Source organism: Boleophthalmus pectinirostris, unplaced genomic scaffold, assembly GCF_026225935.1.
Source record: "Boleophthalmus pectinirostris isolate CB_2022bp ecotype Guang Dong unplaced genomic scaffold, ASM2622593v1 HiC_scaffold_1, whole genome shotgun sequence".
Classification (NCBI taxonomy): Eukaryota; Metazoa; Chordata; class Actinopteri; order Gobiiformes; family Gobiidae; genus Boleophthalmus; species Boleophthalmus pectinirostris.
The window spans coordinates 33,782,776-33,802,815 of NW_026570970.1; the positions used below are offsets into that span (position 1 = coordinate 33,782,776).

At 38.9% G+C, this 20,040-nt stretch overlaps 2 protein-coding genes across 2 annotated transcripts; one reads left to right on the plus strand and one right to left on the minus strand.

The window, feature by feature from the left end:
* Positions 1-2,079: 2,079 nt before the first annotated feature.
* Positions 2,080-4,216, minus strand: LOC110162924 (E3 ubiquitin/ISG15 ligase TRIM25-like). Its single transcript, XM_020927836.2, has one exon. It carries the CDS (start codon positions 4,196-4,198, stop codon positions 2,525-2,527), a length of 1,674 nt encoding a protein of 557 aa, XP_020783495.2. The 5' UTR covers positions 4,199-4,216; the 3' UTR covers positions 2,080-2,524.
* Positions 4,217-7,185: 2,969 nt separating this feature from the next.
* si:dkey-69o16.5 (Alpha-aspartyl dipeptidase-like) lies at positions 7,186-14,006 on the plus strand. The gene is made up of 9 exons (XM_055161813.1): positions 7,186-7,389; positions 7,934-8,038; positions 8,718-8,806; positions 10,244-10,318; positions 11,392-11,471; positions 11,544-11,717; positions 12,975-13,031; positions 13,113-13,195; positions 13,854-14,006. The coding sequence occupies exons 2-9, from the start codon at positions 7,944-7,946 to the stop codon at positions 13,918-13,920; spliced, it is 720 nt and encodes a 239-aa protein (XP_055017788.1). The 5' UTR covers positions 7,186-7,389; positions 7,934-7,943; the 3' UTR covers positions 13,921-14,006.
* Positions 14,007-20,040: the final 6,034 nt, after the last annotated feature.

A 20,040-nucleotide genomic window follows, 5' to 3' on the forward strand; every position in this document is an offset into this window, starting at 1 on the left:
GGGAGCAGAGGGAGTATATATAGACTGGGCCTGGGCTGATTACAGAATGAGTGGCAGCTGTAGGGAAAGGAGGGAGGTGGCAAGAGGAGGACCGGAACAGACTGAGAAATGGACTGGACTGGGGAAAACAAGTAAACAAAAAGGCAGGACTGTGACAATTTATTCACATAATTAAGGAGATCTCAAATACAAACAAATGCAATCAGAGATAACAACCTGGTCCACCATGAGGCATTGGTGGGATCAGTTCATCACCACAGAAGCAGTTTATGAGGAGCCCAGCCCATACAGTATTACATGATCATTATATCCACAATGCAATGTGTGTGTCTGTACAGGCCCATGAACATTTGTGTGATATTTGTCACACATGAGAATGTCTGTGTTTACTAGTGTGTAACGAAAATGTCATTTTTCATGAGTTGTGTGTATGTTAGTAGTGTGACTGTAGATCAGTGTGTTGTGTATCACCAGAAAAAGAAGAAATTGAAATTATTTTTGTTTCAATTAGAATTTTAATGGCAAACACTGAAAGTGAAAGTTATAATTAGTGATTATCTGGAAACTATTAATATTTTACTATACAAATGCATAGAATTATAAATAGATAATACTTTTTCTGAGATTTTGAGACCACTCCTGTTGCTCTAGCTCTATCCTTTGCAGAGTTATGACCAGAAACTCATATTTGACCATGTTTCAACCTTTAACATCCAGTGTGCCCCGTTTATGTGTGTGCCAACTTGTGTGATGATTGGGTGAATGTTTTAGGCCACAGATGGTTCAGAAATGGCAGAAACTGCCTATCCTTTATAATAGCGTGACATTTCAATTGACCCGTGTGACCTCAAAAGACCTCGGATCATCAACAAACTAATTTTGTGGCATCGGGCACAGGGGCTTGACCCACGTACCAAATTTGGTGACAATCGGTCCATAAATGGTGGAATTGTGGACTGACACACACACACACAGACATACACACACACAGAGACACACGCACATACACAGACACACACACACACACACACAGACACACACACAGAGACACACACACACACAGACACACACACACACACACAGACACACAAAACACACACAGACACACACTCACGCAGACACACACACATACGCAGACACACAAAACGCAGACACACACACACACAGACATACACACGCAGACAGATACAGAGACACAGATACACATACAGACACACACACACACACATACAGACACACACACACACACACACACACACACATACAGACACACAGGGTGAATACAAAACCTGGTCAACCCTTCAGGGACCAGGTAACAAAATGACATGAAGTCATTTTTGACATGTAGGGCAGCGTATATTTCTGAAAAATATAAATATTAACTCTCGTAACTCTCTGGTTCCAGGTAATGTCTTCAACGTGAATGAATAATGAAAATCGCCAAGTCCAGTTTAAACTTGAAAACTACCTCTTGATGACATCATAAGGTGGAACAGTGCATTCTGGGCTTTAGAAATGTAGTCAGGTTAATAATTAAAGATTACTGGGACGTGTGTGAATGAATACAAAACAACTCCAGGTGTGAGGAGGTAACAACATTCTGACACTGCTTAAAGCTCACAAGAATACACAAGAGCCCCTGACTCGCACCAGCAGGAGAGCGCATGTCACTCCCATCTTAAAATCCTTACTCTGGCTCCTTGTTCTTTTTTTTTTTTGTGTCCACTTTAAGACCCTGGTGCTGACCTCTAGGCTCTGACCACACGGCTCCTGCTTACATCACAGAGTTCTCGTGGGCTCAGTCTCGTCTCGCCTTGTGGAAATTATGTCTCGTCCCACCCCTAATGTCTGCTCACTAAGAGAAATTATTGAGTTCAAGATTTATGCATTCATTCTTTTAGATATTTCACGGTAAAGTACAATATAATCATCCGGGAAATGGGACTATGACATCTTCACATTCTTGAACCTAAAAACTACTAATGCAAACGTGACTATAAACGAACAAGAAAACAAATGTAGTGAATGAATAATGCAAAGAGAGCACGGAAATCAAGCACTTTATAATGACACATGAAAACAGATTTGTGAATTTATTGATTTTTTTTTCTTTAATTACAGTGTAAAGAAGATTATAACGTCGCTCAACTTAAACCAAAAACTAAAACCACTATTGAATAAGCAGTGATTCCCCCAAAACATTTTATAATCATGATTCAAATGCAACAGAAAAATGAAAAAAATTAAAAAGATGAATATTTAAAACAACTGGTATTTTGAAAAGAAAACATTGCATTAATTTCTGTTAGATAATAAGTACAGTGCACATTTTAAACATGTCCAAGAGAATTAACACTTGACAGAAGACGTAAATATAAACTGTTAAACTAAAAGAAGAATTTCATGCATTTCAGAACATGTTTGTACAGGTCTAAACTACAGGTACAGCAGATTCTGTTATGTAAATACTTGTAATCTTTGTGATTTCATAATTGATTCTTTACAATTTTGGAGGACAAAGTTGCTATTTGAGTTTAGGGAAATGCACAGTGTCTCTAGGAAACCCGTAAAGCCAGACCCCGACGTAGATAGGCGGGGTCAAAGTGATGTGAACTCTGTAGAGGAGGCTCATGGTGCTTTTCGAGATGCTGTAAAATGCCAAAACCATCGCACTGCGGTCAAAGTAAACTCCGATTCTGGACGAGACCGGACCTGAGACTGGACCTGGCACCTGCGTCTGGATTTTATTGTGCCAAAAGGAATAACTGGTTTTGTCGCAGTTTAAGGCACAGGATTTTTTATTGTTTCCTAATCCACATTCACCTGAGTCGCTTTTTCTGGGAATATTCCTGTAAGAAACTCCTATACGGACGCCCAAACCACTCCACTCCACCTCCCAGTAACAGCGGCCCGTCAGACTCTCTCTGCTCAGGACCTGCCTCAAATGACTGAACCGTTCTGGATCATTGGCATAGTTCTGAGCTAACCATGTAACTGTGGCTCTTCTGTTTCCATCAGACAGAAACAGTCTAGTGTGAGCTGTGTTTGGGTCCAGAGTGATTTGTGTAAAATATTGTAAGAAATCCTCTCTGGTCTTGGGCTCAGCTGGTAACAGAACCTGGACTGGCCTCGGAGCCGGTGAGATGTTGGTTTGGCTCTTCTCCACAGTGAGCTGGAGTGTGTCTCTGAGCTTGGACACAGCTCTGGTCACTTCCTCAAAGTAGCTCCGGTCCCCTGTGTGAATGGTGTGTGTCTCTGTGCTCTGTGTGTGTGCGGACAGTGAAGTGTAGACCTGTATAAACTGGTTATGATCCTGGGTGAGGGCCAGTGTGTCCAGCTCAGAGAGGCTCCTCTTCAGCCCCCTCACGTCCTGCTGCAGTTGGTCCTGGAGCTCTTGGACTCGGCTCAGTTGGGTCTGCTCCTGGGAGCGGATCTCCTGCTCCACTTCAGAGCGTCTTTTGTCCAGGAGAAGGGCCATCTGTGTGAAGCTGTCCCCGCTGCGCTGCACTGCTGTCTGGGCGGAGCGTCTGATGTCCTGGGCCTCCTGTTGGAGCCTCTTCAGGTCTGTCTCTTTGTGCTGGAGGCTCTGGAGCAGCAGGGCCCTCCTGGCCGGCAGCTCTGCCTGCCTCTGAGCCCTCTCTGAGGCAGAGGTCACTATGTCGTGACCCTTATGTTGGTCCACAGAGCAGAGGTAACAGATGCTCTGTTGGTCACTGCGGCAGAATAGATCCATCACTTTGTCGTGTTGAGTACAGATGTTTTCCTGGAGTGTGTGAGACGGCTCCACCAGCTGGTGTTTCTTAAATGCTGCAGCTTCATGATGAGGCTGTAGGTGGCGCTCACAGTAAGAGGCCACACACTGCAGACAGGACTGGACAGCTCTCAGCTTCCTCCCAGTGCACACATCACAGGACACATCCAGAGGTCCGGCATAGCAGCGGGCAGCAGGGGGCGCTGTCTTCTTCATCTGCTCTACTAAACCTGCTAACATGATGTTTTTACCCAGGACAGGCCTGGGGCTGAAGCTGAAGCGACATTCAGGACAGCTGTATAGCTGCTTGTCGTCCTCTTGGTCCCAGTGCTGTTGGACACAGTTCCTGCAGTAGCTGTGTCCACAGGGAATAGTCACAGGATCCTTCAGTAGATCCAAACACACGGAGCAGGAAAAGGCTTCTTGGTCGAATGTTTTCTGTGCCATCTCTCCTGGATCACAGACACATGGAGTTTGACAAAAATGAAACTTAAGAGTGGAGTGAGAGCTGTGGGAGGAGACTGGTTCCACCCACTGCTCTGTCAAGCTCTGGGGAGGAAGCGGGAAACTCTGAGCTAGGGAAAGTTTAAAGGGAAAGACATATTTTACACTTTACTACATCACTATGTTTTATAATATACTTTGTAAGTATGAGACACTGTCAACTACATACTGTCATGTGTTACATCCTTACTTATCAGACTGTCTGTGAATATCAGAGGATGCCAGAAGTTGACAGCAGAGTGTGGTGTGAGGAAGCAGTTTTTGTCTTGTACCCAAATTAAGAAATCTTCTCAACCCGCTAAAATTTGAATTCTGGCGCCAATGACGCAAATACCAGAGTCTTACAAGACTAAACTGGTTAGAGTAACATGAGGATGAATCATATTTGTGACAGACAGACATAAGAATTTCAACTCCCTGTTTCTGGATAAGTGAAAGTATTGACATTCCATTTTTGTGGGATTCTGCTTAACCAGGAAATGTACTGGCAATTGTCCTTCTAAACTGCAGAGTATAGACTGAACATACACATGCTTCAGTTTTAAGGCACTGACAAGAACTGCGCAATTTATGAATCAATAATTAGTGTACAGTGATGGGAAGGTTATTTTTAAAATGTATTCCCGTACAGATTACAGATTACATACCCCAAAATGTAGTTTGTAATGTAATCTATTAAATTACTTAAAGTGAGTAACGCAATCTGAATACTTTGGATTACTTGATATTGTCATGCTTTTTAAAACTACATGAATGTAGCAAACACATCCTGCAAATTCTTGTTGGTTGTCTTCAAATTGTCTATTGAGCCCAAGTCTCCATGAAGAGACAGTTGTTTACTGTAGAGAAGCAAAGACTACAATATCTTAACATAAGATAAGTCTGCTTAAAGACAATAAAAAGCTCAGTCTTTACTTAAATATACTAAAAATACTTAAAATATACTCATAATATAATATACTTAAAAATATTATTGATAGAGAAATGATTTTTATATGAGATCACTACTGCTTTAAATTATGTCCACCTACTGTTAGTAGTGTCATATTGTTTAGTCCTGGTTTTAGACCTGGTTTTAGACCTGGTTTTAGACCTGGTTTTAGTCCTGGTTTTAGACCTGGTTTTAGACCTGGTTTAGCCCAAAATGTGAAAACAGGAACATACTGCCGTATAATCCATTTATTTCAACAAAGTAACTGTAATCCAATTACCACTCATTGAAACAGTAACTATAACTGAATACAGTTACTCATAATTTGTACTCTGATTACATAACGCTGGTACATGTAATCCGTTACATCCCAACACTGTTAGTGTAGTACAACTTTCTAAATGTATACTGTTTTTGTGAAGTCAAAGTTGATTGTGTAATAAACAATCATTTCATATTGTAAAATTTTGACCCAGTTGGTGAGTTATTTTGCACCATTTCAGGATGTTGCTTAATACAATCGTTAAACACAGCAAATGGGCATGAAATGTTCCCCTAATTACAGGATAACTCATATAACAACAAAAATCTGCATTTTAAGAAAATTTACTTAACTGCTACTATCTGTATTATTAATAAGTAAGGTGGAAAACTGTGTTGTGTGTGTGTAGAAACATGTTCTGATACTCATATCTATTGGATAATCAAACTGAGAACACTACATTTAAGTGTTGTCAAATGTTGATGCTGTTTGTCCATGGTTGTTCGGTCCTAGAAAGAGACCTGTCTATCAACTTAAGACACTCGTTAAAGTTAGCAGTGATTTAAAGCTTCACGTTACTAAAGTACAAAACAAATGCAGTATGTGGACCTTTCCACAAGGTGCCGCTATTGTAAAAATATCGTGTTTAAATGTTGCCTCTATAGAAGAAACAAAGAAGTTTTGGGGTTTATCGTCTTTACTTTTAAATCAACGCTAGCAATACAAAATACATTGTTCAACAATGTCAAAAATGCAAAAAATTTTGAGTCATACTTTTTTTCTTTAACAATAATAAAATAAATAAAAATACAGTGCAAGAGGTCTTATACATCTGACTGCAAACATTAAACATCAAAAACAGCTTGTTTAGATTGAATATGGCACTAGGCTGTCCATTAAGATACAGTTGGAACAAGTATATTTGAGAATTTACATTTACGAATAAACTGTTTGGCTAGTAATAAACAAATTATAGAAAAGTTCCTGTTGTCTTAATGACTCCATGTTTTACGTCCTTACAGGTCACATTAGGTAAATCTGAAACAGAAACTTGAACTGTACAGGGAAAGAAACGGGATTACAGGGATAGAAAGATAGAAGCTAAAAGAAACAGGAAATCTGACGAGGAACGAATTTAAACCGTTTAAACAATGAATTTAACATGAACTTACATTAGACATGTTGATTTGTTGGTATTGTTTATTGCATTTATTGCAATTCCGGGTAAAAAATAAATTATATATAAACCATGACAATAAAAAAGATGTCTGATGCAAGATGTCTCTGTCTGTGTAAAAAGAATGGTGCTTTTAGTCATGTGGATGCTGCAGAATAAGGCTGCATGATTAATGGCATTCGTATAATAGAATATACAAATCGCAAAGACTGCTATTTTAAAGTACCATCAGTTCCAACACAAACAACAACAAAAAAGTGCCCTATATTTCGATCTGTAGTTAAATATGTTCTGAAATAGGTCTACATACTTTTTGTATTAGTTCGCTCTATTAATCATTTCCTCTGGACGCCAATTACAATGTGAATGTTGTACACTTTAATTTAGTTTATTTATCTTAACTTTATTTATCCCCGAGAGGATAAACAATCCAATTATTATTACATAAATCACAAATCGAACTGCAATCACAAAGCTTGTCAGAAAAATCACACTTAGCTTCCCTTTTTATTTTGAAAGGAAACCGGATGCAGCTCTATGATAGAAATGCTTGACAGTGTTAAAGCGGCTAATGTTTTGACACGAGAACACATGCTCCAGTGCGATAAGTCTCTCAATAAGATCCCCAAAAGTGTCCATGTCAGCGGGATCTTCTGAACTTTGTCCCAGACTCGGACTCTGACCCAAACTGGGGACGCGGGCGGAGTCTTGGGTTCAGAGCAAAACGAGTAGATAGCACTTGTATTTTCTCCTTTTATAATTATGTAAGTATTTTATATTGTTTATACTATGTAGTTTATATTATGTAGTTGCAAACTGTGAGAAAAAAACTGACAATTTAGTATGATAAAATCTGAATTTGATGCAAAAGTTGTGTCCATAGGAAAAATGCAGACTAGTTCATATTTTATGCATTTTTCAGTGGATATTTTATACGTGAGTGCTTTGATAAAGTTAATATTTTAATGACAAAGTGGGCTATAACCTGTCTATGGCAAGTGGGGTGCATGCTCAAGTAGAATAGGACTTATAGGAATTATTTATTTATTTAACAAGACAGGGACAGTGCATAATTTTCATGAACCTGAACAGGAGAGATGCATTGTACCAGGTTGTAGCACCAGTATTAATTTCCACCTGTAGTCCCTGGGTTCTCCTGGGTTCAACTGTTCTTTCTGGAGACATACGTAGCATGTTTTGGACATCTGGCATAAAAATCGGAAAAATGTAATTATTTGAGTTTGAATGACTTCTGGCTTGTGTAATGCTGAAGCACAGAGCTCTTTGTTTTTCCTGTTTTCCCTGTAGTTCAGTGCCCATGATGAGGAGACTTCTGTTGGTGTCTAACTCCACTCTGCACGGCAGCGGTTACCTGGACCACTGTCAACAGCAAATCACAGACTTCTTTGGAAAGTAAGTATTTCAATGAACATCCCCAAAATGTACCAAATTATATCACATTTAATCATGTTATCAAGTTTATGATCATGTTTATTATCATGTTTATTACTTGTACGGATTAAAATGTCAGAGGGACAGTTTATGTCAGGCGTTTTGTAGATAAAGTTTCTAGATTGAGACGATTTAGAGAGTGAATATATGGTACAGAGGAGGGCGAGTGAATATATGGTAGAGGGGAAGGACTGTAAATATACGGTACAGAGAGGAGAGAGGGAATTTATGGAATAGAGGAGGGACAGAAAATATATGGTACAAAGAAGAGCGTGAATATATGGTACAGAGGTGGGACAGTAAACATATGGTACAGAGGAAGAACAATGAATATAAGGCACAGAGAAGAGAGCGTGAATATTTGGTACAAAGGAGGAACTGTAAATATTTGGTACAGAGAAGAAAGTGAATAGATGGTACAGAGGAGGGACAGTGAATATATGGTACAGAGGAGAGAAGTTTTTGTCGTTGGAGAAGATGGTAAGATGCAGACAAAGGTTGCGATGTGGATTGTGGACTCTCCACTGTACTGGACAAACATGAGCCAGATCTTACCTGAAGCTAATTTAGAATCTAATGACATGATAATAATAATTCAGCATTCACTCTCTCATGATTCATAACATTTTATCATTTTTAGGGACGTGAAGAAGGTGCTGTTTGTCCCTTACGCTCTCCACGACAGAGACGGCTACACCAAAACCGCTCGAGACAAGTTTCGGAGTCTGGGTATGGCTTAGTTTGTTAGTGTCACTGCCATTAACAATAAGTACAGTGTGTTTTTATTGACTTAAAATGGCAGTGTACAAAGATGAAATAGAATGTGATTTCTAGGGGGCTGCTAACACTGCATCATGTCTGCGTTTTTGAGCAAGACACTTAATTAAAGATGCACTGCGTAACATTTCTTGCAGAGGGCCTGCCGCCTGCTTGTCTCCATGGAAATGTTATCGTTTTGTCTAGAATGTTCCACAGTATAGATTAAAATGATCTATAACGAGGGAAACAAGCAGGTTACAGCACTATGCTTCATTACAGTTCAGATCTGCGGAGAGGCGCCCCATTCACAGAACGAATTAATGTATTTTGAGCAATAGAAGCACACGTAATGAATAAATGCTAGATGCATATGCTTAATGTCATACCATCTCAGGCTAAGCAATAACATCTCCATGGAGACAAGCAGAGGTAGATAAAGTACTGTAAAACTGTAATTAAGTACAAGTAGTTACTTTGCTTTATTCCTACTCAAGTAAAAGTAAAAAATAACCATCTAAAACTCTACTCAAGCAAAAGTAAAAAAGTACTTCATTTAAAATGTAATTTGAGTAAAAGTTACTTAGTTACTTTCAATTATTTGATGTACAAAAGGATGAGTCATAAATCTAATTCAGCACAAGTTGTTTTAATTAACTTTTAGGTGATGCAGTGCAAACTTTGTTCAGTGCAAACTTTGTACATGTTAAAGACAACTGAGCTTCACACTAACACTTACTAACACTGAGCTCTTCCTTCTATTTATAGAACTATATAGAACTTAAAACTTTAACTGCATAATAAATTAAATGAATCACATTAATAAGAAATAACAAATTCTGAATTATATGGTCCAACTCACAACACTACAGTAAAAAGAAACCAAAATCTAAGTATGCAAAACACAAATGTTGCACACATTGCACACTGACTGCTGGTATAAAAAATGAAAAAGTGTCATGCCCTGCAGAATATTCTGCCCACTGGACACTACGGCATTAGACTGTAAAACTCTTGTTCAATTTGAGCAGGAGTTGATTTTCAAAGTTTGTTGTGCTAATTCGTGCTCTCTTCACTGTGAACAACAAACCAATTTTTTTTCTCTATCAGTCTGATTTTACTCAGTAACAAGGGTGGGTTCCATTGTAATGAAGTAAAATACTTGGGTCAAAATGTACTCAAATAAAAGTAAAATTACCTATTTCAAAAACTTCTCAGTTAAAGTAACGTGAGTAAATATAATTCGTTACTTTCCACCCTTGAAGACAAGCAGGTGGCGGACCCTCCACCAGAAAAGTTGCTCAGTGTACTTTAATGTGTCAGTGCAATGTCTGATAGAGCGGATTCGAGTTCCTTATAAAGTGTTTTGAAATGCTTTGTAATATGTTGATTATTATTGTTTGTTGCCAGGTTATGAAGTGGACGGGATTCATGAGGCAGCTGACCCAGTTGAGGCTGTCCGGAAAGCAGAAGCGATATTCATAGGTGAGCTAAAAGACATTAAGGCAGAACAGTTTTGTGATAATAATTAGATTTGTGATTTTTTTTTTTCATAGCTGAATTTTTTTCAGAAACATTATTAGAGAGAAGACTGGAATATGAACAGATAAACTGTAATAAGGAAACCTTTCATTTCAGAACATGTTTGTAGAGGTCTCAATTACAAAGTTAGCTGTTATTTTTAGATAATAAGAGGATAGTTATTTATTTGCAAAGGTATTACAAATGCACAGCCTGTGCTAATTGTTACAATTCCTATTTTTAAATTCCTATTTTGATTTGATTGACAATCTTGTAGCTCTAAAATGTATTTCTGTTTTTGGGGTGGCAGAGTGGGTACTTCTTCTGCCCCTCAGTAATGAGGTAGTGGGTCTCCACTTGGCATGTACACGGAAAGTGCAGAAATGTCCCATAGTCCCAAAATCTTTTTATAAATCGTTCCATATTGTCCACATTGTACTCTGCTAAAGCCCATAGTGCATTGTTTCTCAAAGACTGGGTCGTGACCCTCAAGTGGGTTGCAAGAGATTTTTTTGGGTCGCCTTGTCACGATCTACATGTAGGTCTGCAGCCACTCCTCACTTCTTCTCTGTGCACGGAATCTCTGCGCACCCCCTGGTCCTCAGTTTTTTCGGCAGCACTGTCTTGTCTAACCAATTTTCTGTGGGAAACACTGATAAAACTTGAGTATTGTATTTTTTGGACTATAAAGCGCACTTAAAATCCCTTAATTTTCAGAAAAATTGACAATGCGCCTTATAATCCAGTGCGCCTTATGTATTAATTCTTGCTGTGTTTACTGACCTTGAACCGATTTTCACCTATATTCCACTGACTCGTGTTTTTTAGTCCGACAGAAGCTGAACTGCATCAGCGCACAAGGAGTGAGCTGTTTTTTTTTAATCACTTATAGTTTATGACAATTAGCCATGTGGTTTTGGATATGGACAGAAAAAGCTTCAAGCATCTTCAAACTTCCATCTTGTTTCCAATGTTGAAATGAAAATATACAGGACAATGTATAATTAAAAACATTTGTAATTTGTGTTTCCATTTAGGAGGTGGTAACACATTTCGTCTGTTGAAGACCCTCTATGACAACAAGGTGGTTTCAGAGATCAGGAAGCGAGTTCTTGAGGTGATGAACAAACAATAACAAGCAATAATATAATATGAGCAAAAACAGCCTTTAAAATACTTGTCTTTCCAGGATGGCGTTCCATACATGGGCTCCAGTGCTGGAACCAACGTTGCAACGATCAGCATTAGCACCACAAACGACATGCCCATCGTTTACCCACCGTCCTTTGCGGCGATCGGCCTCGTTCCCTTCAACATCAACCCGCACTACCTCGATCCAGACCCCAACAGCCGACACATGGGGGTGAGTGGACTTCAGGGCAAATCAAATGTACTATATTAGAATTGCCTTTTTTCTTGTTTGCCGTAAAGAGTTTCAGATCAATGCATTCCAATCTCCTGCCTCGTAAGGATGTGCTTTAGACACTTTATTCTATTACTGGATAAAAAAAATGATCTGGGTTATAATTGAAATCATTAGTGTATTATAAACGTTGATGTAATGTTGCAATGGCGCATGTCGTAGAAAACACATTACACCTATTTCATCTTCTTTGCGCTGGCTCCCCATTCATTTTGGTTTTAAAATGTTATTGTTTGTTTTTAAAGCACTTGGACACGTGGACTTAGCCAGGCTGGTGCCACCTAGTGCCTCCGCTCAATTTCATTTCTCTCCAGCAACTAGGTCAGGAATTGGAATACAACAGATGGTTCGCAAAAACCCTGGAAGTGCAAGTTCAGGCACCAGCCAATCAGCGAAGAGCCATATATTCAGTGTTGTCAATGATTCCTGAGATCGAGGATTTAAAGCCGGAACAAAGAGAATGCTTGATGAATTTTATCAAGGGGAAAGACGTTATTGCCCTTTTTCCTACGGGATTTGGGAAAAGCTTAATATACCAGTTAGCCCTTTTAGCGGCGAATTACATATGACACGACGAAATGGCAGCGATTGGTTAAATAAAAAAGTACCCGCGTACCATTGAGCGAACGAATTCTAACACTACAAGGTCAGATATTTTCTATGAAGTGAAACGAAGTACATCTCAGACCTCACTGTTCATACACTCTTTCGTTTGCTCTGAGGTCTGAGGTTCAGCTCCAACTTGTCCTCCCCAAAACAAGACTCAAACAAGACCGGGGTGAACAAGACTTTTCTGTGGTTGGCCCCAAACTCTGGAACACTCTCCCCCTCCGCATTAAGACCGCTCCTTCAGTCGATTCTTTTAAGTCTCATTTTAAAAAAACACTTTCACTCAGTGGCTTTTAACACGGCATGAGAATTGTGTGCTGACTTTATTGGCTATTTATTTTGAGTATTTTTTGTTTTGTTTTGTTTTTGTTTGACTTGCTTATTTATTTTATGCTTTATTTTATTTAATGTATTAATTTATACTGTGCCTACTGTGTGCAGCACTTTGGAGACTTTGTGTTTGTAAAATGTGCTATGCAAATAAAGTTGTGTTGGATTGGTGTGGAATGTAAAAAAAAAAAAAAAAAAAAAAAAGAAGAAGTTAATATCAAAGTATTTCTGTGAGACTAACGCTGTGAGTCTTTTCAGGAGACCAGGGAGCAGCGGATCACCCAGTACCACGAGGAGGTGGAAACCTGTGTTCTGGTTGGGAAAATTTTACTTTTGAGCAGATTTGGTGTCTCTTTGTAGCACATTTGTTTAGACTGATTTTCTACTTGGTTGCAGGGACTGAGAGAAGGCTGCATGCTGCTGGTGGAGGGAAACAAAGCCACACTGCTGGGCTCCACAGACGCCCGCCTCTTCAACAGGTACAAATCATGTCTCTGCTCAAATGAAACAGCACTTAAAGCACAACTTGTATATTTAAAAAATGTATTTGTAAAATGAATTTCAAGTTCAACCCAAATAATCATGATCAAGATTTTTTATTTGGGTGCACCATAAAGTCACCTGATCACACACTATAACACATGTTTTAGCTATGGGCACTGCTCTGCTAAATGTTACAGTGAGGAAAATAAGTATTTGAACACCCTGCTATTTTGCAAGTTCTCCCACTTAGAAATCATGGAGGGGTCTGAAATTTTCATTATAGGTGCATGTCAACTGTGAGAGACATAATCTGAAAAAAAAATCCAGAAATCACAATGTATGATTTTTGTTTAACTATTTATTTGTATGATACAGCTGCAAATAAGTATTTGAACACCTGTCTATCAGCTAGAATTCTGACCCTCGAAGACCTGTTAGTCCGGCTTTAAAAAGTCCACCTCCACTCCATTTATTATCTTAAATCAGATGGACCTGTTTGAGGTTGTCAGCTGCATAAAAACACCTGTCCACCCCATACATACATACATCATTTCAGACCCCTCCATGATTTCTAAGTGGGAGAACTTGCAAAATAGCAGAGTGTTCAAATACTTATTTTCCTCACTGTACTTCAAACATTTCTGTCTTTTTCAGAGGGAAGCCGTGTGTGGAGTTTAAACCCGGCAGTGACCTGAGCTTCCTGCTGACAGACGCACAATGACCAATCACAGGACAGAATCCATCTCACCTCAGAGAAAGCTTGAATTAATAAATGTGATGTTTTAAAATGCTGCCAATTACTATTGTTCTCAGGTTGTTAGATATGAAGAGTTTATTTGCTCTCTTAGTGACTCTTTGTTAAATAAAAGTAACAATCAAAAGCAGTGAGCAAACTCAGAACTAAACATAACTCAAATAATCACTTTTGGGCACCGTGGGTTTGTGGTTTACACAGTGACAACAAAACAAATCAATGTCCATGACCGGAGCTGAGTTTCCAAGATTTATTTCAAGTTTAAGGCAAACAACAAGGATACTTTATCTTCTTGGGTTCTTTTCAAAGACAACAAACTAAAGTGTATTTACCTTGTTGAAATGTTTCGGCTGCTACTGCAAGCCATCCTCAGAACTGTCCTGGCTTGCAGCTAGCAGCCGAAACATGTCAACAAGGTAAATACACTTTACTGTGTTGTCTTTGAAAAGAACCCAAGAAGTTAAAGTATGTAAGAAGACAAAATGAACATCTTTGGCTTAACAAGGATACATGTGAAAGGCCTATTCTTGCTGCCTCTCCTTTCGAGTGGTAAAAAACCATAGGCCCACCCAGGTTCACTCTGGTTTACATGTCCCACCCTTCATCCTCTAGGTGACCCAGATTAAACCAAAACCAAAAAAGGTGCTAAATAATACCAACATGGACTAAGAAATTAGCAAACATAATATTAACATAGCAAAAATATACTGTGCAAATTAACAAAACTGAATGAGTAAACTAATTAACAAACAAAAATAATAAACACATTTTAGAATCAACAAAATAAGCAAATAGCTCCTACATTCTGGATTTCAAATGGTTTATATTTCTGTGCAATACTGCCCTCTAGTGGAATAAACCCCGTATTGCACTTAATTGCACTGAATTATATGATTTTAAGAATATTGACTAAAATAATCTTTTGAGTGATTAAATTACAACAAATCTATCTCTTTTATACAGTGTGGGACATTTGCAAAAATATCAATAACAACTTGAGGAGCATCAACATTGAAGAGAATGTTGAAATGTCAGCTGTTAACAGGAATTCACTACGTTTCAGAACATGTTTGAAAAGGAGTTAACCACAACCACCACATCAGCAGATTTTGAGGGCTGCAGTAGTCGACTAAAGAAATTCTTGGTTGCCTAAACACGTAGCCTGTTGTGCATTAATGCAGTCAACTCAGAGCGGTGCAACATATATACAGTGTGTACACAAAGAAGCACTTGCAACTTAATAAGTGAAAAGGCAGATTGAACTGTCCAGTCACTCACAAACCTCCATCTTACTCAACCCAAGCTTTCTCCTTACTGTAGATCAGGGGTCATCAAACTAAGGCCCGCGGGTCGACCCCGGCCTGCCACGCCCCTTTGACTGCCCCCCCAGCCCCTCTGACCCCACCACTTGAACTGTCCATGGCCAATTTTTTTTTATTTTTTTGGCAAATAATAACATGTCTGCATCTTGTATTTTGTAGATTTTTTCAATTAAAATATATTTATATGAAGTACCGTATTTTCCGCATTATAGGGAAATCTGGATTATAAGGCGCACTGTCATTGAATGGTCTATTTTCGAAGTTTTTTCACAAATAAAGCACACCGGACTTTAAATGAAACACAACAGTGTGATGGGTCAGTGGGACTTTGTTTGGTGCGTTCACGGTGACTCTGGGCTTTGTTCAGTTGTGGCGTGTAGGGAGGGTGCTGTCTGGGACCGCTGGATTGTCGGCGTGTTTGCAGTGACTCAGTTGTTCAGTTGTGTCTAGAAGTGGCACATTGCGCTCGCTTTTTCGGTTGGTTCCTCCGTTCCGTTCCTCGTCGGCGTGGAGTGATGAGTGTGTCTGTGGGTGTTTTTTGCCACGTGGTCACTGTCTGAGCTGTGCGTGTTTGCGTGTTCTGCGGGTGGTGCGGCTTTGTAGTTTACTGAAGTCATGCTGGGACACCCGAGTGGATTCATGTATAGGGCGCTCTGGATTGTGGGACGCGCGGTCGTTTTTGTTGGGGTTGGAGGCTTGCGAGCGCGCCCTATAGTGCAGAAAATACGGCATTTATATTTAAATAAATATATGACGTATTTACATTTGTCACCTGACAAGCTTGAGATCAAACAGTGACAGTCAATGTACATGCAGAGTTCTATAGTGCAGTTAAGGACACTATTAAGTATCACTAGTAACGATAAACAAATATGTGCCAGGAATTATGTGTTGATATATGGTAAATGGTCACATTTTTCTATAGCGCACGGCACTCAAAGCACTTTACAACAAGGAACCACTCAACCATTCACACACCAGTGTACGCAGACACTGTGGGCAAGGTGGGTTAAGTGTCTTGCCCAAAGACACAACGACAGCATTCATCTGTGGGAGCTGGAATCACACCAGCCAACCTATGGGTCAGTGGATCTGACCACTCAACCTGTGATGTTTATGTCGAGAGCTGGAATCAAACTGCCAACCTTCAGATCAGTGGGCGAATGCTCTACCAACTAAGCTACTGCCGCCCTCATAGTATTGTATTGTAGAAGTCTGTGCCAGGCTGGTCATTTCTACTACACAATGAAGCTTGCTGGTGTCATTTTGGTCTGGGTCATACAGTTCTGTTATACGTCCTCCCAGACCCCGGCCCCCATCACAGTCAGGAGCAATAATGTGGCCCCATAGAAAAAAGTTTGTGGACCCCTGCTGTAGATAAATCTTTATAAAGAATCAAATAAGTTATCTTGACTTAACAAAGATTTTATTCAAATAAGAACTGGTTTTCTATTTTCATTAAATTACTACACATTTAGTAATTATAGATGAATAAATTGCCAGTTGGATTCCATTGTGTTATTTATTGTTGAGCAAAACAAATTCAGCCATATGTTAAAACGACCATATGACCTGTTCACACCTGATTAAAAAGTAAAGTTTGTGTATTTAGAAAAATAACTTGCTCTGTTTTACATAAGCATCTCAGTGGCCTCTGTACATCTGCAGACTGAGCCATGGTCCACATCAGGTCCATTACTTCATCTCGCGCTCTGACATAGAAACACAAATATGCTCTGGGCTTTGTTTAAACACTGCACTTATTTGAACCAGACGTCAGCGATTAGCTCATTGCTCTGGCACAGTCCGTCCCAAACAACACAGAACTGCAGAGATGAATGAAGATTGTTTTAAAACATACAGAAAACAAAGATAAATCTAGAGCTAAGCCAGGATTATGTTGAGACACAATTACTAAACTGGCTCAAACTTGAACAAAATCAGGACTAATAAAGAAAACAATAACTGTCCCAGGAGGTCTAAACTTGAAACACATCCCGGATTAAATTAGGATGACCAAAACTCAGATGTGCACTATGTAACCTTTCTGGAGGAGACTAAACCACCTGCTTGTTTCCATGGAGATGTTGTTGCTTTGCCTGGAATGTTAGGCATCTTGAATTGATTATATAATAGATGTTTAATTTAAAAAGGTAAAAATGACCTCAATAAACATATATTCATACCAGAGGTGGGACTGGCAGGTCGTGACTTGGACTCAAATCAGACTTGAGTCACTATTTTTAGGACTTGAGACTTGACTTGATAAAATGGACTAAGAATTGGGACTGGACTTAGACTTTAAGGTCAGTGACGTATGACTTGACTCGGAATTGAGGCCTGTGACTTGAGAAGACTTGAAAAGCATTTTTAAATCTGAATTCTTTTGATTCTGACCATAATGATTTACACTAAGATCTTATCAAGACATTTAAAAAGAAAAAAAAAATGTCTACAACTCTTATATAAATACTCATATATAAATATACTATGATTTTATAAGTACTGTTGACCTTAAAAGATACATAAAATACAAAAATCTATGCTCTGTTTGGTGCTTTGGTGTAAAGAGTTGAAATGACTTGAAGGTCAAAGCAGACGACTTGGACTTGACTTGGACTTATGGGTCAGTAACTCAAGACTTGACTTGGACTTGCTTGTATTTGACTTGGGACTTGACTCAGACTTGAGGTCAAAGACTTGAGACTTACAAAACAAAGCCTTGGTTGCACTTCTGATTCATACCATAAACAAGCTTCCTTCTCCACAGATACGACTTGTAGTTTAATGTCGTTTCTGTGCAAGTGATGGACCCTCCTCCACCACAAAAGGTACGTAGTGTACCTTTAATCAAGACAAATCTCACACAAACCATGACATACAAAGGACCAGGACTCTCACATGACAAAATCAAATCAGGACCATATCATATACATTAATATTAAAGGCAAAACCTGAGGTAAACTAGGTCTAAACTAGCGAGGCTGGTGCCACCTAGTGCCTTCGTTCAATTTCATTTCTCTCCAGCGACTAGGTCAAGAATCAGAATACCTAGAAATTGTAGACCATGCACTGGCCAGTCAGTGAGGACCTGTGAAGTCATGACATCAAACTCATCGCACCTGTCTGGGTAAACAGTAAACAAAGCGTCGAGATGGATGTAGACGAAGACAGACATTCTGTGTTGGCAACGATTCCCAAGATCGAGGATTTAAAGCCGGAACAAAGAGAATGTTTGGTGAATTTTATCAAGGGGAAAGACGTTGTTGCCCTTCTTCCAATGGGATTTAGCTCATTACATACGTCAGGACCAAATAGCAGCGATTGGTTAAATAAAAAAATACCTGCCTACCGCTGAGTGAATGAATCCTAATGCTGCAAGGTCAGAAGGTGAAAAAAAACCAAAGTGAAATCGGCGGATCCATCAGGCTAGGTCTGAACCAGGACCAGTCTCAAATCAACTAGGACCTGGTCTATATACACTTATGTTTGGTGATTTCTTAAAAAATATATAATAGAATCTGATGAGAAGAGTGATTAAATGCCTTCACAATTTCATCCTTTTTTTCATCCTTTCATCCCAGTTTTCTAGTGGGACCATTCAAAATGTCATATTTAGTGAGTTAATACACCACAACACTTGCTTATTTCTTAAAGCAGTAGGTTACAATGTGCGTCATCGTGTCCCTTTTCAGACCTGGTTGCTTGTTTCCCTTATGGAATCTGGCAACCCTAAACAAAATTTCCATGTACCACAAGCCAAGTTTTTCATCTCACAACCCTCTACAATTTAAAACCTCATAAAACTTGCTTATTTCTTAAAGGTGCGTTGTGTAGCTTTTCTGGTGGAGGGCCCATCAAATGCATTTCTAAATTGGAGATGTTATTGTGTCTAGAATGTTTCACAGTATGGTATTAAATAGGGATGTAACAATAACTGAAATATCGTGATATCGTATCATCAAAGTTCTCACAATAATATCGTGGACCATCACAATATATCGAATTACAAGTCTCTTCGCTTAAATTAAGAGTTATGGTGCAGCAATAGGTAAAAAAAAAAACAAAAGACAGAGAGAACTACATAGACCATGATCCTTTGCTCCATTTCAATGCAGACTATTTTATTTTATTTATTTATTTATTTATTTCGGTCACAGGTATATTTTGACATTAATTCACAGAGAGTCATATTTAACATACACAGACCGAAAAGGTGCAGGCTGAAGCTTAAACTTATACCACCTACCCTTTATTCCTTTATCAGAGCGTCATCTTAACACCAGTTCATCTTCATAAATACAGCAAGAGGAAATAAACAAATCAGTAACAGAACAACAAAGTTCTACAGCACAAATTAAGTCTCATATTTCATGTATCTGTCCAGAGTTGAACATGTAAACTTCTTTATAAAGTGAAAGAGACTGGTGCACAATTTTAGGTGTTCTGTACAGTTGTTCCAGAGCTCCGCCCCTTTAACAGATTTACAAAATTTCATAATGTTTGTTCTGATTTTCTTTTTGATAAACACGGCCGTACCTCTGAGCTCATATTGGCTCTTTCGGATTTTGAACATGTTCTGTAAAGATTTTGACAGGAGATTATTGTTTACTTTGAACATGATTTTTAGGGTATAAAGGTCGACTAAATCATAAAATTTCAGAGTTTGAGGGTTTATACATAACACATTGTTTGATCCGTTATAAGTTGATAATGTGATGCTCTTATTGCCTTTTTTTGCAGGGTAAAGACTGGATTTGTATTA

Excerpts from the sequence above, each read along its gene's own strand:
- LOC110162924 (XM_020927836.2), bottom strand. The coding sequence starts at position 4,198 with ATGGCACAGAAAACATTCGACCAAGAAGCCTTTTCCTGCTCCGTGTGT.
- si:dkey-69o16.5 (XM_055161813.1), top strand. The coding sequence starts at position 7,944 with ATGATGAGGAGACTTCTGTTGGTGTCTAACTCCACTCTGCACGGCAGC. Across the intron at positions 11,718-12,974 it reads CCAACAGCCGACACATGGGG|GAGACCAGGGAGCAGCGGAT; the intron begins GTGAGTGGACTT and ends GAGTCTTTTCAG. Across the intron at positions 13,032-13,112 it reads AGGTGGAAACCTGTGTTCTG|GGACTGAGAGAAGGCTGCAT; the intron begins GTTGGGAAAATT and ends ACTTGGTTGCAG.